We start from the raw sequence: 23,510 nt of genomic DNA on the forward strand, positions 1-23,510 counted from the left end.
GAGCTCCAGACAATTTAGGCTCACAAAAACAACTCTAAGGTGAAGTTCAGGCATTGGTTAACAGTTCATGCATTAATTCCGAATGGTTAAGTTAAGGATACGTTTTGGGATAGGGCTAAAACAAAAAACAACTCCACTGGTCTTGCTACCTATTTGTGGAAGGATGGCACAGTGGTCTAACCAGTGACTGCAGGTTCATAGACTGCAGGTTCAATCCCAGCTCCAGGCACTTGTTTTTAGTTTTTTTTTTTCAGTGGACGGTTTTGACTGCGGTTTTGACTTTGTCTCCCGACGTCCTGGGGACCTGCAAAAACATCACATTTCAACTTGGATCTGGAGTGATCTCTCTGCAGGGCTGGTTGGAACTAGCCTATCGTAAGAGAGCTGCTGCCTGGTTCCAGACAATCTGGGCTTTATCCTCCCCTACAGATGCCCGATTAGGGTTGTTTAGGGAAATCAAGTGGGCTCAACAGGGCTGTCATGCCAATGTGGCACCACATACATAGAGACTGGAGAACAGGATAGAGGGGAAAAACCCACTGAGGCTTAGTCAACTGGAACAATGCTATATTGTTTGTGTGTGTGTTTGTGTGCTTGTGTCCCTTTGTGTGTCATTTCTAGTTTATAGATGTGTCAGTAGGCTCTGTACAGCCTTATACCTCAGTAAAACAAGTATTCTTAATAATCACTACCATGAGATGCTAGACACTGTTAAGTCGTAAGGCCTTAACAGCAATATATATGTACCACCCTGGACCCTTCACGATTATTCGTCTTATAACGGGGATGTAAACATGTATTGATGTAAGGAAGTGTGTGTAATCTGATTATAAAGATACAGTATACAATGTTTACAATGTCTTTATAGTATACCATTGCATGGCCTCATAACACATCAAATAGACCTTTGTTTTGTGATTGTTTGGTGATAGTGACTGTCGTCATGTCATACAATTTGGCATTTTGGTTCTGCACAATAATCCATCTGTAAATAGTGATATTCACTCAGTGTATACATACATTTGGAATGATTGTGTGGCATGATTGTGTATATTTGTGTCTGTGTGTCTGTGCACACATGCACGTATGTAGCATCGCCATCAAACAAGTAAACACTGCAGGGTTCCACACACCAGTGTCCCCTCTACACGACTACTTCAGTCAATCAATATGTATCCACTAGAGCATTCAGCAGCATGCCAATAGCACAAAGAATTCCCCCAAATTCAGCTGCTATCGGTGAGAAAGAAACAGTAGATGAATGTGGAATGATTTTTGGATAGGTATGGCTGTTAAAGACTTGTCAATACAGCGACATTAGGCTTCTCTGTGGAGCTAGGAGTTTCAGCAACTCACAGGAGTCATCCTGTCAGTAGTGCTGTAGTAGCAAGGCTGGCGGTCCACATGAGAATATCATCACATTCTTTATAGCAATATGTAGCAGTTTCAGCACTTCTGGTCCAGCACCATGGACAGCAGCACTGACAGGGCACAGCTTCTCAGTGCTTATGTGGAACTACTGTGGCTGCCTGTTTTATACTTTGAAAGACTTTGAGCAGAGCTTGAGTTCACTTCATTCCTGTGCAGGACGGGTAGAGCTTGCACTTTGGGGAGTATTCCATTGGCTCCATACAGACAAGATAAATCAAGTGTACATCAAGTATATGAAGGTTCTTGATATACATACAGATATGTATTCAATCCAAGTCTGCTTCCACAGCTGGTCTCTCATAGTCTGTCTTTCTAGATGATCTATGCTGATGGAATGCTGATGAAATGTTGATGTAAGGCTGATGTAATGCTGTTGTAAGTGTCATTTACAACAACAGTTTAGGGACAGGAGCGCATGTGAGTGCATTAACGGGTGTGATCAATGGCTGCTGGCTACTCATGCTGAGGGACAGTGATCAACTCAAGTCTGGTCAGGTTTACTTGATGACAGTGATGTAATAGTGTATGCATGTGCTTAACAGTCAACCCAATGTTGTGTCATCCATATGAGTCAGTGCCTTTGTGCTGTTACTGTCACGTTCTGACCTTTATTTCCTTTGTTTTGTCTTTATTTAGTATGGTCAGGGCATGAGTTGGGGTGGGCAGTCTATGTGTGTTTTTCTATGTTGGGGTTTTGAGTTCAGCCTAGTATGGTACTCAATCAGAGGCAGGTGTCGTTAGTTGTCTGATTTGAGAATCATACTTAGGTAGCCTGGGTTTCACTTTTGAGTTGTGGGTGTTTGTTTTCCGTGTGTGTGTTTGTTGCCACATGGTACTGTTTCGGGTTTCATTCGTTTCACATTTATTGTTTTGTAGTGTTCAGTTTATGTCTTTAAATAAACGTTATGGACACTTACCACGCTGCGCATTGGTCCTCCGATCCTTCTCGCTTCTCCTCCTCAGAAGAGGAGGAGGAATGCCGTTACAGTTACTGGTAGTGTTTGCACACATTTAAGCAGATTTCAATAGTGCCGGGTGTACAAAATGGCGGATACAAAATGGGATTACCTGTGCACTGTTAGATGATCCCCGAGTTTTAATGTAACAGTGTTTCATCTGTGTTTTTTTCCCCTTATTATCCATTCGTGTTGTTCACCTAAAGTGAGACTACATAAGGTTTTGTTTTAGAATACATCCAAAAGGGCCTCCCGGGTGGCGCAGTGGTCTAGGGCACTGAGACTCTGGGTTCGTGCCCAGAAGGATATCCTTGTCTCATCGCACACCAGCGACTCCTGTGGCGGGCAGTGCACGCTAACCAAGGTTGCCAGGTGCACGGTGTTTCCTCTGACACATTGGTGCGGCTGGCTTCCGGGTTGGATGCGCACTGTGTTAAGAAGCAGTGCGGCTTGGTTGGGTTGTGTTTCGGAGGACTCATGGCTTTCGACCTTCGTCTCTCCCGAGCCTGTATGGGAGTTGTAGCGATGAGACAAGATAGTAATTGGATACCACGAAATTGGGGAGAAAAAGGGGGTAAAAAAAAAAATATATATATATATATATATATATAGAATCCAAGCCTGAATCATAAGGATGTTATTGCTGCACTCTTTTATGATGTAATCTTTCTCCTGATTTACCAACCTCTAGTTCTGACATCAGCTGACAGAAGCTTAGCTTCTACAGTGGTGATCATGGGTCCTGCAGCCTCCTGATAATGACTCTGGGTGGGACACAAAGAGAAACTAGGCATTGTATACTGTTATTGTTCCCTTGTGCACTATTCTCTCTCTCTATTTATCTCACTCACACACTCACCAATCGCACGCTCTTTCCCTGTCTCTCTCTCTCTTGCTCACTCGCTCAACAAACACATACACACACAAACGCGCACTTCCACAAGCAAGCATTCATGCACACATGCTGAGAAGCCCAACAGGGCCATGAAACTAGCAGAACATGTTTAATGGTCTTAAGGGGTTGTTCTGAAGACATTAAGCCTAGCGTCAACGAGACCCAGCTGTTTGGGCTTTTTTCACATGCATTTGTTTGTCAAATGTAGAGTCTCTGTCCCTGCCAAGAACCCCCTCTGCCTCTCTCTGTCCCTCTCTGTCTCTGCCAGTTCAGGGCCATGGTGACAGGCATGCTTTAGCCAAATCACATTTAATCTCTCCATTGGCTGTCTGTGGATAAAGCTGTTCCGTCTCCCCTCTGTCGGCTAGGGACATGGAGGGCCGGGCTGTCTGTCCGGTGGGACCCTATTTTGCATCCTCCAATAAACACACAAGCTAGCATGGATGCACACACATACACACAAACACACACATTACCCCTTCTCCCTCACTGCAGGGGAAGTTATTTAATTTATAGCACACACACACTCCCCGGGCTTTGATGTGTGTGTGTGTGTGTGTGTGTGTGTGTGTGTGTGTGTGTGTGTGTGTGTGTGTGTGAGCGTCTGTGTGTGTGTGTGCGTTTGTGTGTGTGTGCGTCTGTGTGTGTCTGTGTGTGCATCTGTGTGTGTGCGTCTGTGTGTGTCTGTGTGTCTGTGTGTGTGTCTGTGTGTGTGTGTCTGTGTGTGTGTGTGTGTGTGTGTCTGTGTGTGTCTGTGTGTGTGTCTGTGTGTGCGTGTGTGTGTCTGTGTCTGTGTCTGTGTCTGTGTGTGTGTCTGTATCTGTGTGGATGTGTGTGTGCGTGTGTGTGGGTGTGTGTGTGGGTGTGTGTGAAGGGAATTCTGACACTACAGCCAACCTGAGACACACAGTAGAGGTCTGCACACGGGACTTATTTTTTCATCTCTCTCCCGCTGCTTTTCATACTGCACCCCCTGGCTTCTCTTGCTGGCTTCTTGTCAGTCTCCCACCTGCCACCTTGACAACTGGCCCCGAACCCAACCGCAGTCCTGAAATGTTATTGTAGTTGTATGTAACGTAGCTTGCTTTGCAGCCCCGGTCCCAGCAATATTGTCAACCTAGTCAAGATCAAAATGCGCAAAACACCACAACAGATTCTCATATGGCCCAATATGCTATCGGTATTCCTGGGCTATATCAGCCAATAGGGTAGACGTAGTTTGAAAGAGAGTGGAGTTGGGGCAAAATACACCAGAGTGGACACTTACTTGACTTGAGCTACATTTTGCATAACTTTTAGGAGCGGGATGATAGGCCTACATGTGTTGTACATATTTCCAGTCAATGTCAGGTCTAAACTATTGAAAATCATGTTTAGGAAGTTCAAGGTAACTGCGCCGTGTTTCTCCGCCCCATATAGCCTAGTCTACAGGCTATTTGATTGAGACCACACATAGATGCACTTGATCTCGCAGGCACAACAAAAGAGGATGAAGGTAGGCTACTGAATGTAAATCAGCAGGAATTAGGCTATTAATAAAATATATAATGAATAGTCTTCAAAACAGAAAGACAACCGTTTCGAAATGATCTCGTATAACTTAGGAGCCAGACAATTTGCAAGCAGACCCAAATAAGTGTGTTATCACTATTTATTTCCAGTCAATGTCAGCATGGGATACAATTAAGTATGGGAGGAGTACAAATTGAAGAAGTGGCAGAAACCAAACTACTGGGAGTGCAGCTAGACAACTGCTTATCATGGTCGTCTCAAATAACTAATCTATGTATAAAAAAAATATTAAAACAGCATGCATAATCAGAAGGATAGCTAAATATTTACCAGGGAAAATCCTTCAGCAAATAACACAGGCATTGGTTGAGAGTCAGGTGAACTACTGTTCGGTGGTCTGGGGAAATGCATCATCTAGTGAAGTTAGGAGGCTGCAGAAGGCACAGAACAAAGCAGCAAGAATTGTTTTAAGGTGGAGATATGGTTCTTCTGTTGCAGTCATGCACAGTGTTCTTGGTTGGTCATCAATCGACAAGATAAATTGAAAAAAACATGCTTATCTTATTTTATAATATACATCATTTAAAACGGCCAAGTTCTATTCACAACGGTATTCAGTTGGTAAGAGACAGACATTCCGTACATACTAGGAATAGATTGTCCACCATCTATGCGTTATCCAGACAGAAAAAAGAAATGGGGAAAATAACATTTCGATTTAGAGCAATAAAGAATTGGAATAAATTAACTGAGCAAACTAGAAACCTTTCAATACAGTGCCTTGCGAAAGTATTCGGCCCCCTTGAACTTTGCGACCTTTTGCCACATTTCAGGCTTCAAACATAAAGATATAAACCTGTATTTTTTTGTGAAGAATCAACAACAAGTGGGACACAATCATGAAGTGGAACGGCATTTATTGGATATTTCAAACTTTTTTAACAAAACAAAAACTGAAAAATTGGGCGTGCAATATTATTCAGCCCCCTTAAGTTAATACTTTGTAGCACCACCTTTTGCTGCGATTACAGCTGTAAGTCGCTTGGGGTATGTCTCTATCAGTTTTGCACATCGAGAGACTGACATTTTTTCCCATTCCTCCTTGCAAAACAGCTCGAGCTCAGTGAGGTTGGATGGAGAGCATTTGTGAACAGCAGTTTTCAGTTCTTTCCACAGATTCTCGATTGGATTCAGGTCTGGACTTTGACTTGGCCATTCTAACACCTGGATATGTTTATTTTTGAACCATTCCATTGTAGATTTTGCTTTATGTTTTGGATCATTGGCTTGTTGGAAGACAAATCTCCATCCCAGTCTCAGGTCTTTTGCAGACTCCATCAGGTTTTCTTCCAGAATGGTCCTGACTAGTGCGACAAAGAGGTGCTTTTTGGCTCCATCCATCTTCCCATCAATTTTAACAATCTTCTCTGTCCCTGCTGAAGAAAAGCAGGCCCAAACCATGATGCTGCCACCACCATGTTTGACAGTGGGGATGTGTGTTCAGGGTGATGAGCTGTGTTGCTTTTACACCAAACATAACATTTTGCATTGTTGCCAAAAAGTTCAATTTTGGTTTCATCTGACCAGAGCACCTTCTTCCACATGTTTGGTGTGTCTCCCAGGTGGCTTGTGGCAAACTTTAAACAACACTTTTTATGGATATGTTTAAGAAATGGCTTTCTTCTTGCCACTCTTCCATAAAGGCCAGATTTGTGCAATATACGACTGATTGTTGTCCTATGGACAGAGTCTCCCACCTCAGCTGTAATCTCTGCAGTTCATCCAGAGTGATCATGGGCCTCTTGGCTGCATCTCTGATCAGTCTTCTCCTTGTATGAGCTGAAAGTTTATAGGGACGGCCAGGTCTTGGTAGATTTGCAGTGGTCTGATACTCCTTCCATTTCAATATTATCGCTTGCACAGTGCTCCTTGGGATGTTTAAAGCTTGGGAAATCTTTTTGTATCCAAATCCGGCTTTAAACTTCTTCACAACAGTATCTCGGACCTGCCTGGTGTGTTCCTTGTTCTTCATGATGCTCTCTGCGCTTTTAACGGACCTCTGAGACTATCACAGTGCAGGTGCATTTATACGGAGACTTGATTACACACAGGTGGATTGTATTTATCATCATTAGTCATTTAGGTCAACATTGGATCATTCAGAGATCCTCACTGAACTTCTGGAGTGAGTTTGCTGCACTGAAAGTAAAGGGGCTGAATAATTTTGCACGCCCAATTTTTCAGTTTTTGATTTGTTAAAAAAGTTTGAAATATCCAATAAATGTCGTTCCACTTCATGATTGTGTCCCACTTGTTGTTGATTCTTCACAAAAAAATACAGTTTTATATCTTTATGTTTGAAGCCTGAAATGTGGCAAAAGGTCGCAAAGTTCAAGGGGGCCGAATACTTTCGCAAGGCACTGTATATACGTTTAAAGATTATTTAAAAACAATTTAAATATAGTATATAGAAATGTTGTGGGACTATAGTAGATGAAGAATCAATATTTTTTAAAACATTTTTTATTTTTTATTTTATTTTTTAGATTGAGTATTTATTGGGTCATTATGCTAGTGTATCATGTATGTTTGTAATAGTGTGCTATATGTGAAAGTGTGTTTGTATTATAAATTGTATTTTAATGTTAAGGACTCTTGGAAGATTAGTCCAAATGGGGACTAAAAGAGATCCTAATAAAATAAAATCAAATCAAATGTCGGGCGCCTAAACTAATACCTTGTCATATTTAGGAAGTGAATTCCCATGGAAAGACAACTGCGGGTGCTTCTCCACCCATGCATGTAACCTACATGCTATTTAATTGAGACAACACATAAGCACATTTGATCTTGCAAGCCCAACACAAGAGTAGAGGTCGGCTACTGAGTAGAGGCAGGCTACTACTTGTCCTATGAAAGTTTGTGACTAGTGCGACAAAGAGGTGCTTTTAATACCATATTTAACACATACAAAACAGAAAGACAGCCGTTCGAAATAACAACAAATATATATTTTCATCCCAAAGTTCATCCTGCTCCAGCCCGCATCATGAAACATGCTGACCAAGCCACAATGCTCTCTGCCGGGACCCGCAGGAGGGAATGCAGCTCTCTAACACCCATCTTACCCTAAATACTACAACAGCTAGCCTAAATTTCACTGGTACACTGCATAGGTCACTGTACATGTATAGTTAGTCTACCCTACATATCGCAGAGCCCAGAAGAGGGGTTAGGTCAGGTTCTGACATCACAGCATTGGAGAGAGAGAGAGAGAGAGGCACTCAATGTAGTGCTCTACATAAGTGTCAAGTGTGCTGCGTGTGCACATGGGAGCAGTGAGCAATTGATTGGTGCATATGTGCTTGCATCTGCGCTTGCGTCTGTGCACTTGTGTGTGTGCGTAAGCTTTTTATTTGTTCATGCGCTTCATATTTCTGCATGTGCGGCTGTGTGCACGAACGGGCGCGCGCGTATGGCTGCTTTCACATCATCTCTGAGGATCATTCATTACAGTTGTTTCTCCAGTTTCCTCCTCTGCTGCTCTGCGCTGGTCTCAGGACTGATAGCATGTTGTAGAGATACTGGCTTATTGGAGTAAATTGCATTAGCACCGTGTTGCCTTGCGCCCTAGGGTCTTATCCTAAGCCTCCTTTGTTTTAAGTGGCAGCCGTGTGTGAAGCTTTTCTCTCCCCAGCCAAGGCTTTCAATCCTCTTTCCCCCCTCTGGAATGTACTGCTGGCGGATTTATCCCCAAATGGCAAGACCCACTGCAGGCTCTGTCCATGTGCATGACTAGTTAGCAATTGTTGTTGGCATCAGTCTCAGTGTTAATCAGTCTACGTAGCAGTTTGCGTGCTAAATGCTATTTAAGGGCGTTACGCTAACAAGCGGAGTAAAGGACAAACAGTGAACAGTCACAGTGGTGCAGTAAGAGGTGGGCGTGTGATTAGCGTCTCAGGTTAGCGCGTGCAGATGCACTGTGTCTGGGAGTCCAAGTGCAGCCTATAGGAGGATTGTTGCGACTCACACATGCGCACACACACAAACACATAATCGCTAGGCTTATTAGCGTGTTGTGAGACCAGAAAGATCTGGGGACGAATGTGGATCTCTGCTTCAGAGTGTGAGTCCACTGTGTGTTTTGGAACAGGACACCACACTGATACGGTGACTGTATGTTCCCATCTGATTTTGCTACATTTTTCCTTTTACCCTAGTCTTGTTCACTGCTCACGACTAATGCTCAGCGACTAATGACGAGACTCCTTTAACCCAAACTGCATAGATTTCGGTTCAGTTTACCTTCCTCGGTCTAACCTAAACCATTTGAGGGAGAAACTAATGTGCAGACCTATGATCAGCCTCTAGGGGTCAAATTAATCCGACCCCATCATTCACGGCCCAGTCGGCCTAGCGTGCATCCCCGGGCTCACCTACCGTCTCTCCTTTGCTGAGGTAGAGGAGACATGGCCTATTGACCTGATCTGGCCCCCACCCCTGCCTCTCTGCCCATGATCCCACTGGGCCTCTCTTCTCTCTCTCTCCCTCCCTCTCTCTCTTTACACAGGGGTGAACCGCAGGCAGCATCAGTCCTCATAAATATCAGCATGGTCGGCCGAGCGTAAGGAATAGAGAGAAAAACATCACACACCTGTGTTGTAATTACATGGGGATGGACGCGCTGTAGAGTAGTGGAGTTACAACTGGGTGTGCAGGACCTACTGGAGAGTGAGGGATTGCACAGGTTATTTCTCCCAAAAACATTGTTACAAATTATCTATGTTATTTCTCTGGACAACTCACTAGAATAGTTTGAGAAATACGGTTATTTTACGCACAGAGGATTGATCACAAACCTTTTTTTTCCCATTTTCTTTTTTTTTGTCATTGCTGTGCGGCTAGATTGTTTGGTTTAGAGGTTTGTTTGTAGATGTGTTGATGTTTAATGAGGGGACAGACTACCTGCAATGCTATCAAATAAAGATGAATAGGCATGTTGAATGTTGACGGGATACATGATACCTGCAGATGCTGTTCAATTGAACCGTAATCCTAAAAAAAAAGCAAAACCCATGACTGTGGAAAATCAGGCCCCAGACCCCACAGATATTGGATTGTATGTATCATAACAAGGTCATCACGGGGCCAAGCTGGGTGATCATTTTATCAAACAGACAGAAATCAATGAGGGGAAGTGTGTGTGTTTGTGTGTGCCTCCTTGACTCTGTTAAAACTGATAACCTGCCCCTCGGAGTCCATCCAGATAGCATCTAGATCGATTCAGATTTCTCCACGTTTGGAAAGTTGAAGAGAGAGAAGGACCATGGGAAACATATACACCAACATAAAAGGCTTAGGGAAAGTGCATAGAATGAAAAAAATGTAGTTTCTTCACTAATTTCTTCACACAGTTTCTTTTCCATCTCCAATGCAAATAGTGTGTTAATTTCTTTGACTTTGTGCTTGTAATTATTAGGATGCACTAAATGTTCTGTTTGTCCCCTACAGCACCCCCTACGGTCCGCATCGTGCACTCGGGCCACGCGTGTAACGTGGAGGAAGAACGTCACACAGAGAGGGTGTACACCATCCGAGAGGGAGAGACCCTGGAACTCACCTGTCTGGTCACAGGACACCCACGGCCACAGGTCAGTCCACCGGCCAATCACTCTGTACAGCCAATCAGGACACTAACTTAACACCGCACCCACCACTCTCTTTCTGAACTATGAACATTTCAGAAGATGCCCAGTTTAGATGCTCTTAGACTCAGTCGGTGCCATTTAAGATTAGGGAGGATCATTTGTTTTATTTATATGAGCATATCATTATTTCTATTACAGCATATTGGATGACTGTCATTCATATTCCATTCAACCAGCTCAATGTAACATTGATAGGTTTAGGCTACTACATGATACTCAAATTGGAACGGGACCGATTCCCAGCAGATGTTGAGTTCCACATATTTATTTCAAAAGTGAAACTTAAAGCAAAAACAATAAATCAGTAAACGAACAACGAAACGTGACTATGTGGTGCAACGATAAACAGCTGCCTCTAATTGGGAACCACATTAGCACCAACATAGAAATAGATATACTAGATATACCCTGACCGACTACACCATAGAGAACCAAGGGCTCTCTATGGTCAGGGCGTGACAGTACCCCCCCCAAAGGTGCGGACTCCGGCCGCAAAACCTGAAACCAAATGGGGAGGGTAGGGGGGTAATTAGTGTCGGTGGTGAGATGCGTGGAGCTGGCCCAGGTTTCATCGGACTGATAACACGCTCCTCCAAACGCCTGTGTTGCCATATACTCCTAGCCAACTCCATTCTCCGGTTACCCTCCTCACACTGTTCCATCGACTCCCAGGCGGGCTCTGGTACTCTCCTTGGGTCGACCTACCACCTCTCTATCTCCTCCCAGATGTTCTCTGGCTCTTCCCTCTGCTCAGCTGCCAGCTCCATGTGCCTACCCCCCAAAAATCTTTGGGTTTCTGTGGCCGCGGTCCCCGGCGTCATCACCGTCCTTCTTGCATCCTCTGCTACTCCTGCCAAGGAAGGGTCTCATGTCCTTCCATGAATTCTTCCCAGGTCCAACTTATTTTTCCCATTGATGCACGCTGCTTGGTCCTTGGTTGGTGGGATATTCTGTCACGGTTGTCATTAAGAACGGCGCAGCGGATGTTGAGATCCACGTATTTATTTAAAATGTGAAACTTAAAGCAAAAACAATAAATCAATAAACTAACAATGAAGTGTGACTACGCGGTGCACAAACACAAAACACAATCAATATCCCACCAAACACAGGTGGGGAAATAGCTACCTAAATATGATCCCCAATCAGAAGCAACGATAAACAGCTGCCTCTAATTGGGAACCACATTAGCACCAACATAGAAATAGATATACTAGATCACCCCCTAGTCACGCCCTGACCTACTACACCATAGAGAACCAAGGGCTCTCTATGGTCAGGGCGTGACACAAATTTGCCTTATACGCATCATGAGGTTAGAGTAACCAAGGTGACAGAAAATGTCACATTCAATACTGGCTTGCACACTCTTGCCTGCATCTAGCTGATCTGAAGTGTAATCATTAGTCCAAACACCCACCACTCTCTAAAACAAGAGTTTCTATTGGACAAATTGAGGTAGGTCCAATAGAAGTGTTTTGCAACAGAATCGGCAGAATGAATATACCCCTAATCACCCGCACACACAGTGCACTTTCATAGCAGCCACACACAACATCATCACATTGCTCGTTGTATGACGCCTTCTTGCATCTATGCTCTCTCTTCTTCTCACCTTGTCCCTTCACTTGTGGACTTCAGTGCACAACACAACAGCTGTCTGTGACAAGGTGCAAAAACCTCTTCAAGCCAAACCTTCATACCATAACCGCTAACATTAAACAGTCTACGTCATTGTCACCATATTAACATTATAGAAAACAAACTAGAACTAACGCGTTAGTAAACCCACAATTCAATGAATGTGTACAATCATGCAGTGTACAATGCAAGCAGTTTATCAGTTACACCGGCGGGCCCTGGTGGCAATATATTAATTAAACCAAAAGCTTACCTTGACTTGGAAGAGTTGCAGTGTTGGGTAGCCTTAGCCAGCTAGCTAACATAAATAGTATTCCTCTCTATTTGAGTCAAGTTGTTGAGTTGGCTAATTTAGCCACATTAGCTAAGTAAATGAAAGGTAAAACTAAGAAGAAGAAAAAGCTACTTCTCTCTATCTATCTTTTTTCTTTCTCTTTCTCTCTCTCTCTCTGCTGCTTCTTCCTACTTTTTGAAGAAATTATTTTGTTCAAAACTGTTCAACTATTGTCTTTCTCTCTCTTTGAGTCAACTACTCACCACACTTTATGCACAGCAGTGCTAGCTAGCTGTAGCTTACGCTTTCAGTATTAGATTCATTCTCTGATCCTTTGATTGGATGGACCACATATCAGTTCATACAACAAGAGCTCTGATAGGTTGGATGACGTCCTCCAGAAGTCCTCATAATTACTCTGTAAGTCTATAGAAGGGGGTGAGAACCATGAGTTTTATTTAAAAAATGATAACTTTTTCACAATAGCAATTTTTGGAAATTCACTGCGTAGAATGGTCCTCCCCTTCCTCCTCTAAAGAGCCTCCACTGGTATCAGCACCACAGAGCTCTCACTCCACATGTCTCCCCACTAAACCGGCTTATAAAATTAATCCGTCAATTATTGTTGCTCCGTATTGTACTGTGCACCTGCAAATTCCTAATTAAAAGCTGGCAGATCTAATGAGAAGTGTGAAGACAAAACAGCAACCGCGTCTGCCAACTCAACATTGCAGCGCAAGTAAGTGAATAAATAACTAAAAACAGGAAACAACACTGCTGTGTGATATGAATGCAGAGTAAAGAGGGTTGAGTGAGCAGAATGGGTCCTCAGCATCCTAACAAGGAGCTTTTTATCTATGCTCTCCGTGATTCCAACCAATTAAAGTGTTGAGCTCTTGACATCGTCAATCACATGCTTATTCTCACCTGTGACGAGACACCAAGGGCTCGTTCAGATGAGTGCCATGTTATGGAGCGTTCAGATAGTAAGATAGAAGTATGTAGAACAGACACGATTCTCTGCCATGTAAAACATGAATCATGCCAGCTCTGCAATGATGAAGCGATCAATTCAGACCCAAACAAATAAATAAATACTACATGTCCATCAATTAAGAAGTACTTCGTGTCCAGCACTGTATTCATTTGCTTGGTTAGACAAATTCAATGTGTATCTGGGGATGGGATTGACTGCCATTTACATTCATTCATATTTAGTTCCCTTTTGATCGATACATTTACGATTCTTTTGTACACGTCCTGTTGATGCAGATGCAGAGAAGGGATTTTTAGATTCCCTTTGAAAAGGTGAAGGACACTTACATTAGTGAGACACTCGACAGGCGATTCATCTTCTGCTCTCATCCGTGGTGACAACTTGTTCTTTCCACCGTCTTGACTTCCATACTCGTAATTAATTTTTTGAGGGGGGAAAGTGAGAGAGAGAGAGAGAGAGAGAGAGAGAGAGAAAGGGAGAGAGAGATTACAACAGAGGAGAGAGAAAGATAAAGAGAGAGAGAGAGATCAAAGGGCTACATGGCAGTAGCGGGAGAGGCAGGATTTCCTTTGAAAGTGAGTCATTATGAGTCCCAGTCAGATCCCATGGCATGGGAGGAACAGTGCTGTCATTCTGGGCTTAGGGATAGAGCAGCCTGGGTCTCTGGTGGTTCTGGTGTGAGTGAAGGGGGTTGTCGGGACTCATGCTACAAAGTAGATGGGAAGAATAGGGGGTTATTTGGGGGTAGTCTGTACTAGTGTACGAGTCCCGAGGCTGTTGGTAAAACATAAGGGATGTCAGTCCTCATCAAGGATAATTGTAAGTGAATAATAACAATTCATCTTTCCATTAGAATGAAAAATGTATCTTCTGAGCGTGTTCATAATCTTAGCCCCGGGGTGGCTTTGTTTTCCCCCTCCTTCTTCTTCTCCTCCTCCTTAAAGTTCTGTCATTTCTTCTTCTGCATGCTAATTTGACTTAACTTGTTCCTCCTCCAAGAGAGGAGCAGACCCGTAGCCCTGAGTACACCACTATTCTAACCCAAGGTTATATGTCGTTTTTAGAAAAGAAAAGAAAGATACAGTTTTGATTAGGAGGAACCTTCCTCCTGTATTTTTTAATTGCTTGGGTTGGTGTCACGGCTGTCGTAAGGCGAGGACCCAGGTGCAGCGTGGCGAGGGTACATTTTCCTTTTATTGAATAAAAATGACGCCAAACAAAACAATAAAAGCAACAAAACAAAGCTCAAAGGCAAAGTGCCCTAAACAAAGTCAACTTCCCACAAAACCAGGTGGGAAAAAGGGCTACCTAAAGTATGGTTCCCAATCAGAGACAACGATAGACCGCTGTCCCTGATTGAGAACCATACCCGACCAAAACATAGAAATAGAAAATCATAGAAAAACAAAACATAGAATGCCCACCCCAAATCACACCTTGACCAAACCAAAAAGAGACATAAAAAGGATCTCTAAGGTCAGGGTGTGACAGTTGGGTTGAAAGCAAATCTGAAAGGAAAGTGGACAATAAAGTGTTCTTCTAATCTTACTGAAGTTAGCAGTGTTATAAAAAGCAACTTATAGTTAACTCACATACTCCCTATAAGGTAACACTTTACTTGACATCTAGCGTCAACACGTTATGACACGGTCATAACCATGTCGTAATATGTCATAACAGTTGGCATACCTTGTCATAACCTGTCAAAAATGTGGTCATAACAGTGTCATGACACATATATTTAGACCTGTTTTGACATACGGTATATTGCCTTATTTTATGGCTGGTTATGACACCTACATAAGATTTTCAACCACACAAGGCAAAACATTCCATTACCTACTTGTCAACAGTATGTTTATGTTATATAACATTTTCTGAAATTGACCATATTCAATTATCATTGTAATTGCACCCAAATTGATGTCAGACATGCACCTACCCCAGTGCTCTGTTGCTGATGACTGGGATGAATGCAGGAGCAGATTTCAGGAGCAGGACAAGACACTTTTTTTTGACTGATGACTGATATTAGAACATGTACGTGATAGGCCTATCTGACATATATGATTCTGATGGTTATAATGCTTCTCGACAGTGTCATAAAGTGTCTTTTCTTAGTCCAAGTAAAGTGGCACAGGATGGTTATAACACTTCTTGACTGGGTCACAAAGTGTCATAAAGTGTAAGTTCTTGTAACGGTTTTCTAGTGGTGATGAAGGAGAGTCGGACCAAACTGCAGCGTGTCGATTGCGATCCATGTTTAATACAACAAAGAAACACGAACTTACAAAAAACAATAAACAAAACCGAAACAGCCTATCTGGTGCAAACTAACAGAGAGTACACATAGGACACTAAGGACAATCACCCACGACAAACTCAAAGAATATGGCTGCCTAAATATGGTTCCCAATCAGAGACAACGATAAGCATCTGCCTCTGATTGAGAACCACTCCAGACAGCCATAGACTTTGCTAGACAACCCACTAAGCTACAATCCCAATACCACCACCAAAACCCCAAGACAAACACACCACAATTACAAAAACCCCATGCCACACCCTGGCCTGACCAAATACATAAAGATGAACACAAAATACTTTGACCAGGGCGTGACAGAACCCCCTAAGGTGCGGACTCCCGAACGCACCTCAAAACAATAGGGAGGGTCCGGGTGGGCGTCTGTCCATGGTGGCGGCTCGGGCGCGGGACGTGGACCCCACTCATTTAATGTCTTAGTCCCCTCTCCCTTCGTCCCTGGATAGTCCACCCTCGCCGCCGACCATGGCCTAGTAGTCCTCACCCAGAACCCCACTGGACTGAGGAGCAGATCGGGACTGAAGGACAGCTCGGGACTGAGGCAGCTCGGGACTGAGGGGAAGCTCGGGAGTGAGAGAAAGCTCAGGAGTGAGAGGAAGCTCAGGAGTGAGAGGAAGCTCAGGAGTGAGAGGAAGCTCAGGAGTGAGAGGAAGCTCAGGCAGGTTGATGGATCTACCAGATCCTGGCTGGCTGGTGGTTCCGGCAGATCCTGGCTGACTGGCACTTCTGGCGGATCCTGGCTGACTGGTGGGTCCTGGGAGACTGGCGGATCCTGGCTGACTGGCGGATCCTGGCTGACTGGCGGATCCTGGCAGACTGGCGGATCCTGGCAGACTGGCGGATCCTGGCAGACTGGCGGATCCTGGCAGACTGGCGGATCCTGGCAGACTGGCGGGATCCTGGCCGACTGGCAGATCCTGGCCGACTGGCAGATCCTGGCCGACTGGCAGATCCTGGCCGACTGGCAGATCCTGGCCGACTGGCAGATCCTGGCCGACTGGCAGACTGGCGGATCCTGGCCGACTGGCAGTTCTGGCGGATCCTGGCAGACTGGCGGATCCTGGCAGACTGGCGGATCCTGGCAGACTAGCGGATCCTGGCTGACTGGCGGATCCTGGTTGACTGGCACTTCTGGCGGATCCTGAAAGACTGGCGGATCCTGGCTGACTGGCGGATCATGGACTGGCGGATCCTGGCTGACTGGCGGATCCTGGCTGACTGGCGGATCCTGGCTGACTGGCGGATCCTGGCAGACTGGCGGATCCTGGCTGAATGGCGGATCTAACTGATCCTGGCAGACTGGCGGATCCTGGCCGACTGGCAGATCCTGGCCGACTGGCAGATCCTGGCCGACTGGCAGATCCTGGCCGACTGGCAGATCCTGGCCGACTGGCAGATCCTGGCTGACTGGCAGATCCTGGCCGACTGGCAGATCCTGGCCGACTGGCAGATCCTGGCCGACTGGCAGTTCTGGTGGATCCTGGCAGACTGGCGGATCCTGGCAGACTGGCAGTTCTGGCGGATCCTGGCAGACTGGCGGATCCTGGCAGACTGGCGGATCCTGGCAGACTAGCGGATCCTGGCTGACTGGCAGATCCTGGCCGACTGGCAGATCCTGGCCGACTGGCAGTTCTGGCGGATCCTGGCAGACTGGCGGATCCTGGCAGACTGGCGGATCTGGCAGACTGGCAGTTCTGGCAGATCCTGGCAGACTGGCGGATCCTGGCAGACTGGCGGATCCTGGCAGACTGGCGGATCCTGGCAGACTGGCGGATCCTGGCAGACTGGCGGATCCTGGCAGACTGGCGGATCCTGGCAGACTGGCGGATCCTGGCTGAATGGCGGATCTAACTGATCCTGGCAGACTGGCGGATCCTGGCTGACTGGCGGATCCTGGCCGACTGGCAGTTCTGGCAGATCCCGGCTGACTGGCGGATCTGGAAGAGTCTGGTTGACTGGCAGATCTGGAAGAGTCTGGTTGACTGGCAGATCTGGAAGAGTCTGGTTGACTGGCAGATCTGGAAGGGTCTGGTTGACTGGCAGATCTGGAAGAGTCTGGTTGACTGGCAGATCTGGAAGAGTCTGGCTGACTGGCAGATCTGGAAGAGACTGGCTGACTGGCAGATCTGGAAGAGTCTGGCTGACTGGCAGATCTGGAAGAGTCTGGTTGACTGGCAGATCTGGAAGAGTCTGGTTGACTGGCAGATCTGGAAGAGTCTGGTTGACTGGCAGATCTGGAAGGGTCTGGTTGACTGGCAGATCTGGAAGAGTCTGGTTGACTGGCAGATCTGGAAGAGTCTGGCTGACTGGCAGATCTGGAAGAGACTGGCTGACTGGCAGATCTGGAAGAGTCTGGCTGACTGGCAGATCTGGCGGCGCTGGGCAGCCTGGCGGCGCTGGGCAGACTGGCGACGCTAGGCAGACTGGCAGTGCTGGGCAGCCTGGCGATGCTGGGCAGACTGGCGATGCTGGGCAGACTGGTGGCGCTGGGCAGACTGGCGACGCTGGGCAGACTGGCGATGCTGGGCAGACTGACGGCGCTGGGCAGACTGGTGACGCTGGGCAGACGGGGGGGCACTGGCGGCGCTGGGCAGACTGGCAGCACTAGCTGCTCCATATAGGCTGACAGCTCTGGCGGCTTCTTACAGACTGACAACTCCTTGCAGACTGACAGCTCCTTGCAGACTGACAGCTCCTTGCAGACTGACAGCTCCTTGCAGACTGGCTGCTCCATGCAGACTGGCTGCTCCATGCAGACTGACAGCTCTGGCTGCTCCATGCAGACTGACAGCTCTGGCTGCTCCATGTAGGCTGAGAGCTCTGGCGGCTCCGTGCAGACTGGCAGCTCCTTGCAGACTGGCAGCTGCAGACTGGTAGCTCCGTGCAGACTGGTAGCTCCGTGCAGACTGGCAGCTCCGTGCAGACTGGCAGCTCCGTGCAGACTGGCAGCTCCGTGCAGACTGACAGCTCCTTGCAGACTGACAGCTCCTTGCAGACTGACAGCTCCTTGCAGACTGGCTGCTCCATGCAGACTGGCTGCTCTATGCAGACTGACATCTCTGGCTGCTTCATGCAGACTGACAGCTCTGGCTGCTCCATGTAGGCTGACAGTTCTGGCGGCTTCTTACAGACTGGCAGCTCTGGCGGCTCTGTGCAGACTGGCAGTTCCGTGCAGACTGGCAGCTCCGTGCAGACTGGCAGCTCCGTGCAGACTGGCAGCTCCTTGCAGACTGACAGCTCCGTGCAGACCGGCAGCTCCGTGCAGACCGGCAGCTCCGTGCAGACCGGCAGCTCCGTGCAGACCGGCAGCTCCGTGCAGACCGGCAGCTCCGTGCAGACCGGCAGCTCCGTGCAGACCGGCAGCTCCTTACAGACTGGCAGCTCCTTACAGACTGGCAGCTCCTTACAGACTGGCAGCTCCTTACAGACTGGCAGCTCCTTGTAGACTGGCTGCGCTGAACAGGCGGGAGACTCCGGCCGCGCAGGAGAGGAGAAAGGCTCTGGCTGCGCTGAACAGGCGGAAGACTCCAGCAGCGCTGTAGAGGAGAAAGGCTCCGGCAGCGCTGAACAGGTGGGACGCACTGTAGGCCTGATGCGTGGTGCTGGCACTGGTATGCCGTGCATGCTATGCCAAGCCCACACCTTTCTTTCTACTCTGTCCAATACATCCTCCACACTCTCAGACTCAGCACTCTGCTTCGCCGACAGCTCCAATTCCATCCATGGCTCTGCCCAGGGTCCTTGTCCGTCAAGGATCTCCTCCCAAGTCCATTTATCCAAAGAGTGCAGCCTCTCCCAATGCTGCTGCTGCCTCTGTTGCTTCTCCTGCTGCTGCCTTTGCTCCTGCTGCTGCCTTTGCTGCTGCTGCTGTTGCTCCTGCTGCACCTGTCGCTTCTCCTGCTGCTGCTGTTGCTGCTGCCTCTGTTTACCACGCCGCTTGGTCCTTGGTTGGTGGGTGATTCTGTAACGGTTTTCTAGTGGTGATGAAGGAGAGTCGGACCAAACTGCAGCGTGTCGATTGCGATCCATGTTTAATACAACAAAGAAACACGAACTTACAAAAAACAATAAACAAAACCGAAACAGCCTATCTGGTGCAAACTAACAGAGAGTACACATAGGACACTAAGGACAATCACCCACGACAAACTCAAAGAATATGGCTGCCTAAATATGGTTCCCAATCAGAGACAACGATAAGCATCTGCCTCTGATTGAGAACCACTCCAGACAGCCATAGACTTTGCTAGACAACCCACTAAGCTACAATCCCAATACCACCACCAAAACCCCAAGACAAACACACCACAATTACAAAAACCCCATGCCACACCCTGGCCTGACCAAATACATAAAGATGAACACAAAATACTTTGACCAGGGCGTGACAGTTCTTGAAAATATGAATGAAAAAAACATGGCTGTAAAGAATTCATTACCACAACAACAACAACGGATTTAAGAAACAAACTTTCAAACCAAAAGGAAACATCTTGGCAGGAAAAAAATACAATTGAATAAATGTGGGGTTTGACAATCCTATGTAGGTGTCATAACCTGCCACACAATAACACAATGCATTGTATGTCACAGCAGGTGTAAATATGTGGGTCAAGAAAGTGTTATGACTATATTATTACAGGTTATGACAAGTTATGTCAGCTGTTATGACATGTTATGACACGGGTACACACCGTGTCATAACATGTTATGACGCTAGGTGTCAAATAAAGTGTTACCAAATAAAAGTCTATGTGGAATTGGACCCACAACTACCACTATCCACCAAGCCACTGATCCCTATGGACCTGACTTGACATTGAAGTCTAATCGTCGTTGCGACATTGTGCCATTGATGGTCATGTCTATAAAGTCATCTCACAATTCCTGCACTACTTTATTATAAGCATACCTGCAAAGATGACATGTCCTCATTACCAGACAGACCTTGTGTTTCTCCATCAGTAAGAACTACCAGTTCCCTGAGTAATACCTTTACTCAGACTGAGACTTGTGCGGGCCAGTATCACACAAAGCGACTGGCCAACTGCGTACTAAACTGGGCCGTCGTTGACAATTTTCACCGGCGATGAATTATTTTAATGTCTGTCAAGAAGCAACTCTCTCTAAATTACCCACAAACCCCTCAGGCCCTCCCACTGATGGAGGCTTTGGCTCTAGTCCAACCAGGTGGAAGCTTTCTCTCAGCATGGCGCTCTCTGTCCCATGCCACACAGACACACACACACAGAAACACATACAGCTAACCTCATGACATTGACACACCTCAGCCTCCTATTATGGGATGCCTGTCAAGTTTAGACCTGTTGGCAGGCAGGAGCATCGCTAGGGCAGGTTCCCATGGAGAGGTCAAAAGGTCATTGGAAGGACTTGTGAGTCAGGGCTGTAGGGAGGAAAGAGATAGCGATATGCGGTGCGAAGCTGGAGGTGTTGATTCAAATCTCAGGGGAGGCCAGGTACACTGACTGACTGTCTCTCTCACCCTCTTCCTCTCTCTCTCTCTCTCTCTCTCGCTCTCTCTCTCTCTCTCTCTCTCTCTCTCTCTCTCTCTCTCTCTCTCTCGCTCTCTCTCTCTCGCTCTCTCTCTCGCTCTCTCTCGCTCGCTCTCTCTCTCTCTCTCTATCTCTCGCTCTCTCTCACTCACTCACTCACTCACTCACTCACTCACTCACTCACTCACTCACTCACTCACTCACTCACTCACTGCCAACCTGTCTAGGGTTTTGATGTACTTTGTAGGCAAACTATGATGCATCATTCCAATAGTCTTCCTTCCCCACTGTTGAAGGCTACTGTAGATACTGTTTGGATATAGGACTATTACTTTAACCGTAATGTACATTAGCTCTTCAACAGGAATGGCCTTCTGAGGTATGAATGACATTGGAACAGACTGCCAGCTAAAAGGGATGTTAGATTGATGTGCCAGACAGCATGTTGGCTTTTATTGTAAACAGGGCTCTGGTCAACATTACTGCACTATGTAGGGAATAGTGTGCCATTTGGGACATAATCATGCACTTTACTGGCTATCACACATACAAAAGCATTCATTCTTACAGCCACTGTGAGATTAATTCCCATTATAAAGCCATCTCTCTCTCTCCCCTGTCATATCCACTGAAAAGGGCTCTGGCCTGCCTCCACTCTAACACACACTGTGTTAGAGGATACAGCCAGACTATATGCCAGCTAAACTGCTGAGCAAACACTCAAGCATGCAGGCACACACATATACACACACACACACACAAACAAACACCAAACACCCCCATTTCTGCTTCAATTGTCGGCTGGGTCGAGTTCAGACAGGTGGGTGAGAGGGTCAGGGGGTATAAATTAGCCCGGATAGAGTCATGAGTGTCGAGCAGGCTATAACATCAGTGCTCGGGGGCCAACGGCGATGGAAGAATATAGCTACTGTAGAGATACTGTAGTTTTGGCCCTGGAGTGGGGAGTGTGGCTATAGCTGCCCCATATTATTCTGGGATACTGTATACTCATGGAAGGATATAGCTACTGTAGAGATAGTGTAGTTTATCCAGGGGTGAGTTGTGGCCTGGAGTGCAGTGTGTCCCTAGCCACCCCCATTCTCCCTGGGCTATGGTACAGATAGGTTTATTTGAGTCCTATGAATCCCAGTGTGAGTCATCAATAACCACAGGCTTTACAGAGAATTCTTCATTTAGGGAGACCTAAAATTGCAACATTTTACTATGCAACTGTTTTGCATAATGTTAGGACTACTGCAGTACTCTGGAACTTTCTGTATAGTCTTTGGTATTTGTGATTCAGACATTTCACCCTTCGTGAAATGTCATCATTTGGATAATTGGATAGTTGGATCTTTGTCTCTCATTGTTTATGATACCTGTTGATTTTTCATCTGTACATTTTGTGTTTATTTTTTAATAATGCAGATAGATTGTAGTTTCCATCAATGCAATTGTCTGCATCATTTCCAATCCCACATATTTATTTAAAAAATAGATTTAGATGAAATAGATTTTCTCCAGACCTTTGAGTCTTAGTTGAAATGAACAGTATTCCCCACAGATGTAGGATCTTCATTTGAGCCAGTTTGCAACTCCAGAAAAATTATCCTGCAGCAACAGAAAATGTGAATTATTTCCTACATTTTTGTAAGGGTTGATTTTTAAAAAATGAAGTGCAAATTACAAACTTCAGAGGCCTTTTTAAACCTCAAATACACTACAAGTTTAACATTTCCTGCAACACAGGAAAGTTCTCATGCAAAAGGGTGATCAAATTAAGATCCTATATCTGTATGTGCAAAAGAATATCGGGTGCCATGGAGTCACACTGTTTATCTCGTCAGTCTGTGATATGTAGCCATAGCTGATTTTCTCTGGTCATTCTATTTTCATACTTGGCCACACAAGGCTGCACAGAGTCCTTATCTGACCTCCTCCCTCGTACCCTCTACAGAACTAAAAGATGGTAAGCAATTAGAAAACAGTCAGAAGTTAGGACAGAGAGCATGGGCGGACACAGCGTGGCTGTGTTGACCATCACTGCTGGGAGTTACTGTTGGATTCAGATACAAGCAAGAATAGCAACTTTACATAAAAGCAAATGTTGATCTCTGTATCAGAATGCCAAAGACAAGACTGACTGACTTACAGGGAGAATAGCATTATCATTCTAATGACTTTCTCTCAATTCTTCTTCCCTGCTTATAAACAGAAAAAATGTCATGTTTTCTAATGCTCTTTATCGCGGATATGTAAA

General features: G+C 45.9%; 1 protein-coding gene across 1 annotated transcript in view; it reads left to right on the forward strand.

The window, feature by feature from the left end:
* The window catches only part of LOC112250546 (MAM domain-containing glycosylphosphatidylinositol anchor protein 2), a 330,034-nt gene that overhangs the window by 98,556 nt on the left and 207,968 nt on the right, over positions 1-23,510 (forward strand). Inside the window, exon 2 of the mRNA XM_024420793.2 lies at positions 10,306-10,445. Coding sequence (XP_024276561.1) covers positions 10,306-10,445 — 140 coding nt within the window. The remainder of the gene's footprint in view (positions 1-10,305; positions 10,446-23,510) is intronic.

Source organism: Oncorhynchus tshawytscha, linkage group LG05 (assembly GCF_018296145.1).
Source record: "Oncorhynchus tshawytscha isolate Ot180627B linkage group LG05, Otsh_v2.0, whole genome shotgun sequence".
Lineage (NCBI taxonomy): Eukaryota > Metazoa > Chordata > Actinopteri > Salmoniformes > Salmonidae > Oncorhynchus > Oncorhynchus tshawytscha.